Here is an 11,717-nt window from a genome sequence, read left to right on the forward strand (position 1 = left end):
GGCTGTAAATTTAGACTGATCAAGTTGTCAAGCTATTTTGCTATGTATTAAATATCCTTGGGATATTTAACAAGAAATCTTGAAAGGGATTTTGAACTTCCAGTTTATTAACTAGGCAATGGATATAAAAACTGGAGAGCGAATGCAATCTTTAATCATAGAATCAAATAGAATAATAAGTTCCTTCATCTCATTGTCTTTCATATGTAAGAGCAGTTTAAACTGTACTTAATCATTCACAGCTCTGCACTTTTTTTCCTCTCGAGGATATCAAGGCAATGGGTAAGGTTCTGAAGTTGAAGGGTACCAAAAGGATACATTTACCAGAAAACACAGAACTGGCTTTCATCAAAACTGTTCTGATGAAAGATCGATACCCTAAAATGTTTTTTTTTTCTCCACGTAGATATCTCCAGAAATTTCTACTGTTAGTTTTGGATTTACATCAGATTTCATCAGTCTTGTTTTCAAATCCTCAACCTTGTGTTACCCATTAATCTTTAGTAGTTCATTGAGCATGATGGTGGTATTGCTCCGATTGTTGCTTATGGAGCAATATGCTAGATTTTAATGAATTAATGTCAGAATTCATAATCAATCACAGATAAGCAAATATCGAATTGTATTGAATTTCTTCAGAACAAACTCAATATATGTCTGAAGAAGAATCTCGACCCGAAACGGCCAGCGATCTCTGCACATTAACACTACTCTACACATACTCGGGACAATTTTACATTTACACTCAGCCAATTAACCTATAAACCTGTACGTCTTTGGTGTGTGTGAGTAAACCGAAGATCTCGGAGAAAACCCAGGCGGTCACGGGGTGAACATACACACTCCGTACAGATAGCACCCACAGTCCAGATCAAACCCAGGTCTCTGGCGCTGTGAGGCAGTAGCTCTATGCCACTTCGCCACCCAAGACCCTTTGTCGGAAGTTCTGATGAAGGGTGTTTGACCTGAAATGCTCACTCAGATTAACATTTGATCTATGCTGCCTGGCACAGAGCGTGGTCCAACATTTTCTCGAGTTATTTCAGATTTCCAACAGCGCAGTGTTTCTGAGTAAGTGCCTGTTTAGAGTGTCCTCCAAAAGCAGTCAAATTTGTACAAATCTGAGGAGGGACCTCATTGAAACTGTACCGAATATTGAAAAGCTTGGATAGAGTGGATGTGCAGAGGATGTTTCCACTAGTGGAAGAGTCTAGGACTTGAGGTCATAGCCTCAGAATTAAAGGACGTTCCTTTCGGAAGGAGATGAGGAGGAATTTCTTTAGTCAGAGTGTGGTGAATCTGTGAAATTATGCTGTGGAGGTCAAGTCAATGGATATTTTTTAAGGCAGAGATAGATAGATTCTTGATTAGCAAGAGTGTCAGGGGTTATGGGGAGAAGGCTGGAGAATGGGGTTAGGAGGGAGAGATAGATCAGCCATGATTGAATGTCGGAGCAGAGTTGATGGGCTGAATGGTCTAATTCTGCTCCTATCAATTATGATTTTATGACCTTAAATTTAAATGTGCCTGACCAGCAAAGGAACTGCTTTAAAGCAATGATAAGGGGGGGGAAATGTATTAATTGAAGACTTTGACACAGTTATGCAGCAAATCAAGATTCTTTTGAACCTGAATCTTATGCAGCCAATCTCACAGGTAACCAATCTAATCCATAGTTGCAGTTCTTTGTTCATTGACAATTAAAATGGGAGACATTGTAGTTACTGGGGTATTTTATGCATTCATAGACATGTGAACACAGGTGCAAACATTTGTATTTCTTAGCCATTCGTGTGCTGGATAATTCAGCTGGTCTATGTGGGTTGCAGATACAGTTTTGCAGCTTTTACATTTTGTATTAAGTCATTGGGAAGTGGTGCACATTGCAAATGTTGGCTGAAAATAATACTCTTGTCTACTGACTGCTGTGAAATATGGGTAGTGCAAACACATTGGCCAACTTTGCAGCAGTTTTAAGTTTGCTTAACAGTTTCTCAAACCCTTCAATTCTCTGATGATGGTCTGACAGAAAGTGACAGTGTGTCCATTTTCCAACAGAGGATTCATAGCCTGGTCATTTCTGGTGATTAGTCAAATGTTCTGACATTAAATCATTAAAATCTAACTTGTTGCCCCCAAAGGCATCAAGAGAACAGCTTCTGTCATGCTCAATTATAATATCAACTATTTCATCTATATATCAACTTTAATATGTCATTATAGTTACTATAGTGCAGGAAGATGAGACTGGTGAAATGCAAAGTGTTCCTGTCCTGTAATCTTCAAAAATCCCAATACTTGATTCCTTTCCATTTCAGGTCAGTTCATCACTACTTATTCTTCAAAAGAACACCTAGCAAAGTTTCATGAAGTTTTTTAAGGGAAAAGCAACTTTATTTTGATTTTTGAAAGATATGCTGCTGACAGGTTATCACTAAAATTAGTATTCTTTTGTTTTATTCTTCCAGAGTGGTTTTCAAGATATTTTGTAGATTTTAATGAAATATCTCCCTTAGTTTTGGAATGTCTATTTGGGTTACCTAAAAAATGATCATAATTGCAAAACTCTTTGTAGTATTGCTATAAATGCTGCATTAAAATGATGCAGCTTAAATCAGATGAAGAAAGAATGGAAAAGAAATACAGACTTTAATTGAAACAATGCGCGGTGATACATGTGGCCCACTTTGTCCAGGTAGTGTGAACAGAAATCTAATTGCCCTGTGCACAAATTAGGATCCCAATACTATTTAAGTACATTTATTTGGATGTCAACATTTGAAACGAATGTAGCAAAAATGTGCTTCAAGATAAGACCTTTCATTTCTGTTTTTCGTTGCAGTTGTCTGGTTTCCTGGAACTCCTGGTGGAATATTTCAGAAGATGCTTGATAGAAATATTTGGCATTTTGAAAGAGTACGAGGTTGGAGATCCCGGTCAGAAGGCTCTGCTTGATCCCGATATATTTAAGAAAGATGATGCTAACGATATTAAAGATGATATTATGGAGGAGGGAGAGGGCGAAGAAATGGACGAAGACTGTGGCGATGGTGACAACGATCGAGAAGAAAATGATCTATTAGAAAGTGAAGACGGTGAGGTCAGCCGTGCAGCAAGTGATTTGCAACTTGGTGAGGAGAAACCAAAGCAAGCCAGTAAGTTTGACAGGCTACCATTGAAGATTGTGAAGAAGGACCTTTGTGCCGTGGACCGTACAAGTAAACTTGGTCGCGTTCAGGAGTTTGACAGTGGTTTGCTTCATTGGAAGATTGGTGGAGGCGACACGACAGAGCACATTCAGACCCACTTTGAGAGCAAAATGGAAATACTAGCACGCAAGAGGGTGTCGGCATGTTTAAGTAACCCGACTATAGAGAAGAAGACAAAAGAGCATGAGAACAAAAAAAACATAAGTACAGAAGAACAGCCAGGAAAGAGTATCGCAGCAACGATAGATGATGTGTTGTCAGCTCGGCGTGGTGTCTTGCCAGAAGACCATTCCAATGGTTCGTCTTCTGAGACAGAAAACAATAAATTTCTCTTTGGCATTCACGAGGCGAAAAAACTCAAAAACATAAAGTTATTGGAGGACGAGCCTTGCACCCATGACAATACGCCATTGTGCACAATCTCTGACTGGCGGGACTCTTTGGCAAAGCGTTGTATTTGTGTGTCAAATATAGTTCGTAGTTTGTCTTTTGTGCCTGGGAATGACATTGAAATGTCAAAGCACTCGGGCCTAATACTCATTTTGGGGAAACTGATTTTGCTGCACCACGAGCATCCGGAAAGGAAGCGAACGCCGCGGACATACGAGAAAGAGGAAGAGGAGGACGAAGGGGTGACCTGCAGCAAAGACGAATGGTGGTGGGATTGCCTGGAGGTTTTACGGGAAAACACCTTAGTTACATTAGCCAACATTTCTGGGCAGCTGGACCTGTCTATTTACCCAGAAAGCATTTGTTTGCCAATTTTGGATGGCTTGCTACACTGGATGGTATGTCCTTCTGCAGAGGCCCAGGATCCTTTCCCAACAGTGGGACTGAATTCAGCCCTGTCACCGCAGCGACTTGTGTTGGAAACTTTATGTAAACTCAGCATTCAGGACAACAACGTGGATCTCATCCTCGCGACTCCTCCATTCAATCGTCAGGAGAAACTATACGCCACTTTGGTTAGGTACGTGGGGGACCGGAGGATTTCAGTCTGCCGAGAAATGTCGGTTGCCCTGTTGTCAAACTTTGCCAAGGGAGACACGTTGGTCGCAAGAGCGATAGCTGTGCAAAAAGGAAGCATCAGCAACCTAATCAGCTTTCTGGAGGATGGCATCACTGTGGCCCAACTTCAGCACAGTCAACCGAACCTGATGCACATGCAGCCTCCACCAATTGAACCAACAAGTGCACACATGATGTGTCGGGCAGCCAAGGCTTTACATGCCATGGCTAGAGTAGAAGAGAACCGCCCTGAGTTTGTTTTACAAGAGGGTCGCTTGCTAGATATTTCTATCTCATCAGTTCTGAACACTATGGTTGCATCTGTCATTTGTGACACACTGTTCATAATCGGTCAGTTATGACAGAAGTGGGAACCCAAGCATGTGTGAGTGGAGACAAAGAAGTTGCATTAGATTGGCTGTCTCTATTATTTATCCAACAGAAAAGTAACCTTTGCTCCTCTGCCCCATTTGTTAATGAAATTGGGCTTTAAACAAAGTCATCAATTTGGTCAAATATAAGATGGAAATAAATATTTGCTGTATGTGTATAAGTACTTTTTAAAACGTTTTTTTAACCAAAGTCGCTGTCTAGTACAGTCGGGGGGGTCATCTCTATCCCTAGATTCCCTTTGGGTGTTACTTTCATGTTTGTATGATATTTTTGGAAGCAAAACAGGTGAATTTTGAAATGTGGCAAACATTGTACAATTAACTATTCTTTACCAGTTTAAAAAAAATGGGGAAAAAAATGGGAAAACAGATTAATTTTGAAATATACACACCACAGAAATGCTGTGCAATAGAACTTAGTGATCTAGGTATAGGGGATCAAATAAAAAAAAGGTGTGCATAGTCAACTGTAAAACACAAAATATAAAACTGCATTAGCCTAGCAGCAAACAAACTGTTGCCCTGGGTTGGGGGGCCTGGGAGAGAAAGTGATGATAAATAGAAATTACTTCCTCATGATACTGTCATATTCATACCTTTCTTGACCTTCCACGGAATGACAGTCCTCAACGGTCTCTTAATTCACAGTTTATCTTTTGATATTTTCTTTCCAACAGCCAAAGTGCTGTAATGTATATAGAAGTTGTACATTGCACATACCCTCAAACTATTTCTGTTGTGTTTGGTTTTTTTTTTCTGTTTCTTTAGAATGAGGTTTACAGTTTTCCCTTCTCCATGATGTGGTAAGGTTTAAAAAAAGTGGTAGATTTTAATTATTTTTTTTATTATATATTTTTGGCCATATCTCCTATGAGGGTGATGTACAAGTTTCTGTATGTATAAAGTTGTGCTCTATTTCAAGGAGAGCAGCTGATCACATTCTGCTTCGTAATCAAGGTGTAGAAAAGGTTAAGTACAGGTAATGATCAGAAATTAAAAAAAAAAAATGAAGAAACACAATTTCAGAAATTTTTCAGTGATGCGAATCAGCATATTTGTATTTCAGATAATGTAGTTAAAACATTGATGTAAATTCCTCCTTTTCCTCTGGCTTAATGAATATCATTTATTCAGTATAAAATCTTTATACTATATGTTCCACATGTTAAGAATAAATGTACATTAAATCTTGTTAAGTGCTGTGATGATTGTTCTTGAATACTTTCTTATGGAAACTGCTGCTTGGAAAGGGTTTGCCTGTACTGCTCAGAGTCTAATTTTATGGTGGAAAAATGTACTTGTACTGCAGGCAAAATGCAGTTGCCTTGGCCATCAATGTCTCTTCTGTTCTAAACATGGACAGGCCTTGATGCAACAGAGGTCCCAGAAGTAGCAGGATACCCTGATCAACGACACTGTAAAATACCGATGTTAAACATAGTCTTGGATGGCCTGAAAGGAGTGGATATAGCACATGGGTCTTCTGAACTGAAACAGCAATGCAACCTTTGACACATTCATTTAATTTTGTTTTTAACCAGTTGTACTGTTATGTTATTTATGGGAGTTTTTCATTTGCAATTACTTGTATCAAGTTTAACATTCGGAGAAGTCTCACCTTTGCTGTGATGCATCTAACGCAATGTACATGACAAAACATCGCTTTGATCATTCGGCTGGTTGAAAAATATTGCCGGACAGAGTGTCATCTGTCATTCGGCAACTTGCATTTCTGACTGCCCATCATTGGGAATTTCAGTATTCAGTTTCTACTTTTACTCTGTCACCTGAATGACCTCTCCAAACATGTCTTGCAATACTTACCGTCTGTTGTCCAGCTGAAAAGGACTGTACTCAAAATGGAAGGATATTCTCCATTCATTGCCAGAGAATCACCTCTAAACTAAACTAACGGAAACAATGGTGTCTCCTTCCCTTCCTGCACCGTAACCCATGCTGTCACCTAAGGATCTATCCCAGGCCATTTTAACCTTTCATCTGCATGCACCCTCTCAACAACAACATCCAAAAACCCATCATCAGTTTCCATGCAATGCTGAGGAAACACAGATCGATCTCAGTATCACTTGTTGTTAGTACCACCATGTTTCTAAGTAGTCAAACAGCTTGTCTAACATCCCATAGTGGATGAGGAGAAACTTCCATAGTCGCCAGTGTCTGCCACAAATGTGATTCCCAGCTTGTGAGCCCATTTGCATTTCCATGACATCTGCCTGAAACTGTAATTAACAGTCAGATGTTGGCTGATGTGATCCTTGGATCACTTACCCATGTTGTCACAACCTATTTTTACCTCCAGGGCATTGCCCGACACCTGCTTGCTTACCTGTCGCTGAAACTCTCACCCCTGCCATTGTTACCTGTGAACCGATGAATTCCACTGTATCTCATATTTGGTCCCTATACTTTTTAAACCTCAGGTACTCCACTGTCCATGACTCAAAACGCACTTAGCCCTGGTCACCCTCTGTTTGCTGACCTCCATTGACTTCTGGTTAGGCAAACCTCTATTTAAAACAATCCCATTTGTGATTTCATCCTACCGTCGCTCTGCCTCTCATTATTTTCTCCGCCCAGACAATCCACCATCATCTATTTTTGTCCCTTTGAGCATCTCTGCATTTACAGCTTTATTTAAAGCTGTACACTCAGCTCCTAGAAATATTGATTCTGGAATTCTCTTCCTTTCATCCTTTAAGATGCTTTTTTAAAACCTACCTCTTTGACAGAGTCACCTGCTGTGATATTTCCTTGTGTGACTCGTCAAATGTTGTTTGTTGGCATTCCTGTGAAACGCCTTGGGACATTTTGTTACATTAAAGGTGTAAAAATAATGACAAGTTGCTTTTGTTATATTTGCCAAACCTAGCGATAATCATATCTTAAACGTTGAGCTTTGTGTTAAGCATGCATTGATGCTGCAGTTTAAACATCGCATTTTAATGGGCAGCTGCTGTGTTTTTTTCTCCCACTCATTGAAGAAGGTGGTTATGAGCCAATAAAGTCGTGGCTCTTGCCCTTGACAATCGTTATCATCATTGAAGCAACAGGCCGCAAAAATTGAAAGCCGCAAAAATATCAACAGAAATAAACCACAAAACAAATGCTTAGAAATGTGCTTCTCCTGTAGAAATGTTATCTTTATCTTCAATACCATTAAACTCCTGTTTGACAAAAAAAAACTACAAATCAGAAATCGTAGTCAGCGTTTGCCAGAAATGTGAAGGCCATTTCTGGTAGTGTCACTTACTTGATTTAATCAGTGAGTGATTTCGAGCTTCTGATAGTGTGTCCTATGTTAGAGTAAAATTGCTGCGTAGTTTGTTTTTTTCGCTGGTTAATATTGTTTGCTTGATACAATGCCGGAGACTTGTTCGAATGATAGCTAAGAATCAGTGCAAAAGTCTTGCTTCATTATGGTGCTGTATATTAATGTCCTGATTTGTTGCTTGTATGACATGGTCCTATGTTGCACTGGAATAAGAAAGTCTTATTTTTATACATAATTAATATTTAGCAGTGCCTTTCGTGCTGTCAGCATTGAGGACCGTGTATGAAATGATCCCAGGACTTATATAAAATGTTATCGATATATTGGAGAAGATGAATCCTGCTTGATCTGAATAGATTATGGGCCCTGTAACAATGAAAGTGCTTTAGTAGCTTGGTTGATGCATTATTAAATTGTTTCATAGTGAAACAATTCTTTCATCCAATAAAAAAAATGCTACTCATGTTCCATCCAAATGAGCTTTTCTTCGTGTGAACCTTGTAATGAGATGCATTTAGTGCTGAGACTGCTGTCCATTATCTCCCATTCTTGCATGCTGTGTTTTAGCTCCAGTGCACACAACAGTGAGAATTCTCCGAAGATGGATGCAAAATGCTGGAGTAACTCAGCCGGACAGGCAGCATCTCTGGAGAGAAGGAATGGGTGATGTTTCGGGTCGAGGCCCTTCTTCAGACTGGGCAGGGAAAAGAGAAACGAGAGATATAGACGATGATGTAGAGAGATATTGAACAATGAATGAAAGATGTGCAGAAAAGTAACGATGATATAGGAAACAGGCCATTGGTAGCTGTTTGTTGGGTGAAAACGAGAAGCTGATGCGACTTGGGTGGGGGAGGGATAGAGAGAGAGGGAATGCCGGGGTTACTTGAAGTTAGAGAAATCAATATTCATACCACTGGGCTGTAAGCTGCCCAAGTGAAATATGAGGTGCTGTTCCTCCAATTTGCGTTTAGCCTCACTCTGGCAATGGAGGAGGCCCAGGACAGAAAGGTCAGTGTGGGATTGGGAAGGAGAATTAAAGTGTTTAGCAACCGGGAGATCTGGTCGGATCAGGCGGACTGAGCGAAGGTGTTCAACGAAACGATCGGCCAGTCTACGTTTGGTCTCGCCGATGTATAAGAGTCCACATCTTGATTCCTCCGAGTCAGAATTCTCCTGTATTCTTCCTCCACGGCTCTTGATGAGATCTAACTGGAAGCACGATCAGCTATTAGAGCAGAAAGGACGAAAAGAGTGAGAGGGTGATTAATAGTAGGGAAAAGCAAGGATTAGGATTCAGTGGGTGGTTAGGAGAATCAGATTAGATTAATCTATTGTCATGCACACCAGAATGCAATGGAGTTCCAAGTTCCCATAAACGCATAGAGTAATGACGAATACAACAGTGAGTGCAAAAGGAAGGGTTTAGAGGGATATGGACCAAATCTAGTTAATGGAACCAGGATAATAATGCCAACTTGGTTGGTGTGGATAGGGTAAGCCAAAGGGCCTGTTTCCGTGCTGTAGAACAATGAGTGCAAAACAGCAGAATGGTGCAAGATTACAATGTAAAATACGAGTAGTGCAAATGAATATCAAAGTACAATAAAGGAATAACCAAATGAGCTAGAGTGAAGAGTTAAAATACGCCATACTCAGCTGCTCTTAAGTCTGGATGTCCAAGCTTTCAAGCGCCTATATCTTCTCCCAGAATAGAGGAAAAGGAAAGATTAGGGTGACAAGCATCTGAGCCAATCAGCCTTCCTGATGCAAGGCCCCATGAAGATGGGCTAAATAGAAGGAAGTGAATGCCTGTGATGGACTGGGCTGTGTTCACCACTCTCTGAAGGTTCAGGTGGTCAGGAGCAGAACAGTTTCCATACCAGGTGGAGACGCCTCCTGTCAGAGAAGATTTACAAGGATGTTGCCAGGACTCAAGGGTCTGAGCTATTGGGAGAGGTTGAGTAGGCTGGGACACTATTTCTTGGAGTGCAGGAGGATGAGGGGTGATCTTATAGAAGTGTATAAAATCATGACAGGAATAGATCGGGTAGATGCACAGAATCTCTTGCACAGAGTAGGTGAATCGAGGACCAGAGGACATAGGTTTAAGGTGAAGAGAAAAAGATTTAATAAGAATCTGAGGGGTAATTTTTTCACGTAAAGGGTGGTGGGTGGATGGAACAAGCTGCCAGAGGAGGAAGTTGAGGCTGAGACTATCCCAATGTTTCAGAAACAGTTAGACCGGTACATGGATAGGACAGGTTTGGAGGGATATGGACCAAATGCGGGCAGGTGGGACTAGGGTAGCTGGGACATGTTGACTGGTGTGGGCAAGTTGGGCTGATGGGCCTGTTTCCACGCTGTATCACTATGACTGTGATAATATTTTCTCTAGCACATCGAGTTTGTGAGAATCCTTGTGGGCATGCCAAATCTTCTCAAAACACCTAAGAAAACAAATGTACTGAAGCACTTTTATTGATCACCACATTAGTGTTAAGAGACCAGGTTAGATTGGTGGTGATAAAGATGCCCAGAATCTTGAAGCTGTTGACTATCCCTACAGCAGATCCGTTGATGAGGATAAGATTGTGTACACCCCTTCATTTTTTAAGATCAACAATCAAATCTTTAAATGTGCTGATGTTAAGGGCTGGATTATTTGCCTGACTATGACAAAAAGTTCTAAATTTCTTTCCTGTTCTTCATCTTATCATTGTTGTAGATCCGACGGACATCAGTGAGCTAGAAGATTGAGTTGCTATTGTATTTGGCCGCACAAGCATGGGTGAAAAGGTACAGAGCAGGAGACGGGGCTCACATCCCTGAGGTGTACCGGTGTTGAGGGTCAGGGTGGAGGACATATTGTGACCAATTCTAACCGACTAACGTCTCTCAGTCGGGAAGTCCAGCACCCAGTTGCAAATCAAGACCTCATGCCAAGGTCCAGAAGGGATGGGCTTATTCGGTATGGTATTGAAGGCTGAGCTGGAGTCAATGATTAATAGAAGATAGACACAAAGAGCTGGAGTAACTCAGCGGGACGGGCAGCATCTCTGGTGAGAAGAAATGGGTGGTGTTCCAAGTCGAGATTCTTCCTCAGACATGATTATTATCCTGACATAAGTCTTATTATCAAGGTGATCCAGGGACAAATGTAATGCAAGGGAGATGGTATCCTCCATAGACCTGTTTTTTTCTGAACGCAAATCGCAGAAGAATGAATTTCAGGCACGTATGTAGGCTGTTACCAGTCTTTCAAAGCATTATTATGGTTATTGTTAGGCAGTATGGGCCTGTCCCACTTTGGCTGTCAGACAGGCCGGTGGCGCGCGAAGATTTCGTTCGCGACAAAATTTCGGAGCACTGCGCGATACCGCCCACAACTCGATACCCCTCCGCTTTTCTCAGTGGGATCGGCCACACGATGCCACGACGAGGTCGCGTAGTTTGCATGCCAAGGACACGTAAGTGGGACAGGGCCTGTAGCCATTGAGACAGGTCACTATTTTACCCGGGTACAAGAATGCTCGAGGTTGCCTTACAGATGGGGACAGAAGTTTGTCAGAGTGAGGGGTTGAGAATGTTGGTGAAGTCTGTGGCCAGTTGATTCTGCACAGGCCAGCCAGATTCAAAAGTTTGGAGAAAACTGGCTTCACAGGTGCAATTAAATCATGAACTTCAAGGCCCTGACCTGGGTAAAGGGGAGTTGGTGGGAGACTGTGGATCAAGACAGAAGAAAGTTAGGGAATAGGGAGGGGTTTGGTGCGAGGGGAGAGATGATGAGAAAGGTAAATTGGGCTAAAATTGACA

At 41.3% G+C, this 11,717-nt stretch overlaps 1 protein-coding gene across 8 annotated transcripts in view; it reads left to right on the forward strand.

Annotated features, from left to right (window-relative positions):
* arid1b (AT-rich interaction domain 1B) overlaps positions 1-7,461 on the forward strand; it is a 492,096-nt gene extending 484,635 nt beyond the window's left edge. For 7 of the 8 annotated variants that reach the window (XM_033025053.1, XM_033025055.1, XM_033025058.1 and 4 more), the window contains one exon: positions 2,843-7,461. In XM_033025053.1, the coding sequence (XP_032880944.1) occupies positions 2,843-4,579 (1,737 nt within the window). In that variant the 3' untranslated portion in view covers positions 4,580-7,461. The remainder of the gene's footprint in view (positions 1-2,842) is intronic. The other variant, XM_033025054.1, reaches the window with a different exon arrangement.
* Positions 7,462-11,717: the final 4,256 nt, after the last annotated feature.

This window comes from Amblyraja radiata, chromosome 8 (genome assembly GCF_010909765.2).
Source record: "Amblyraja radiata isolate CabotCenter1 chromosome 8, sAmbRad1.1.pri, whole genome shotgun sequence".
NCBI classification, from domain to species: Eukaryota; Metazoa; Chordata; class Chondrichthyes; order Rajiformes; family Rajidae; genus Amblyraja; species Amblyraja radiata.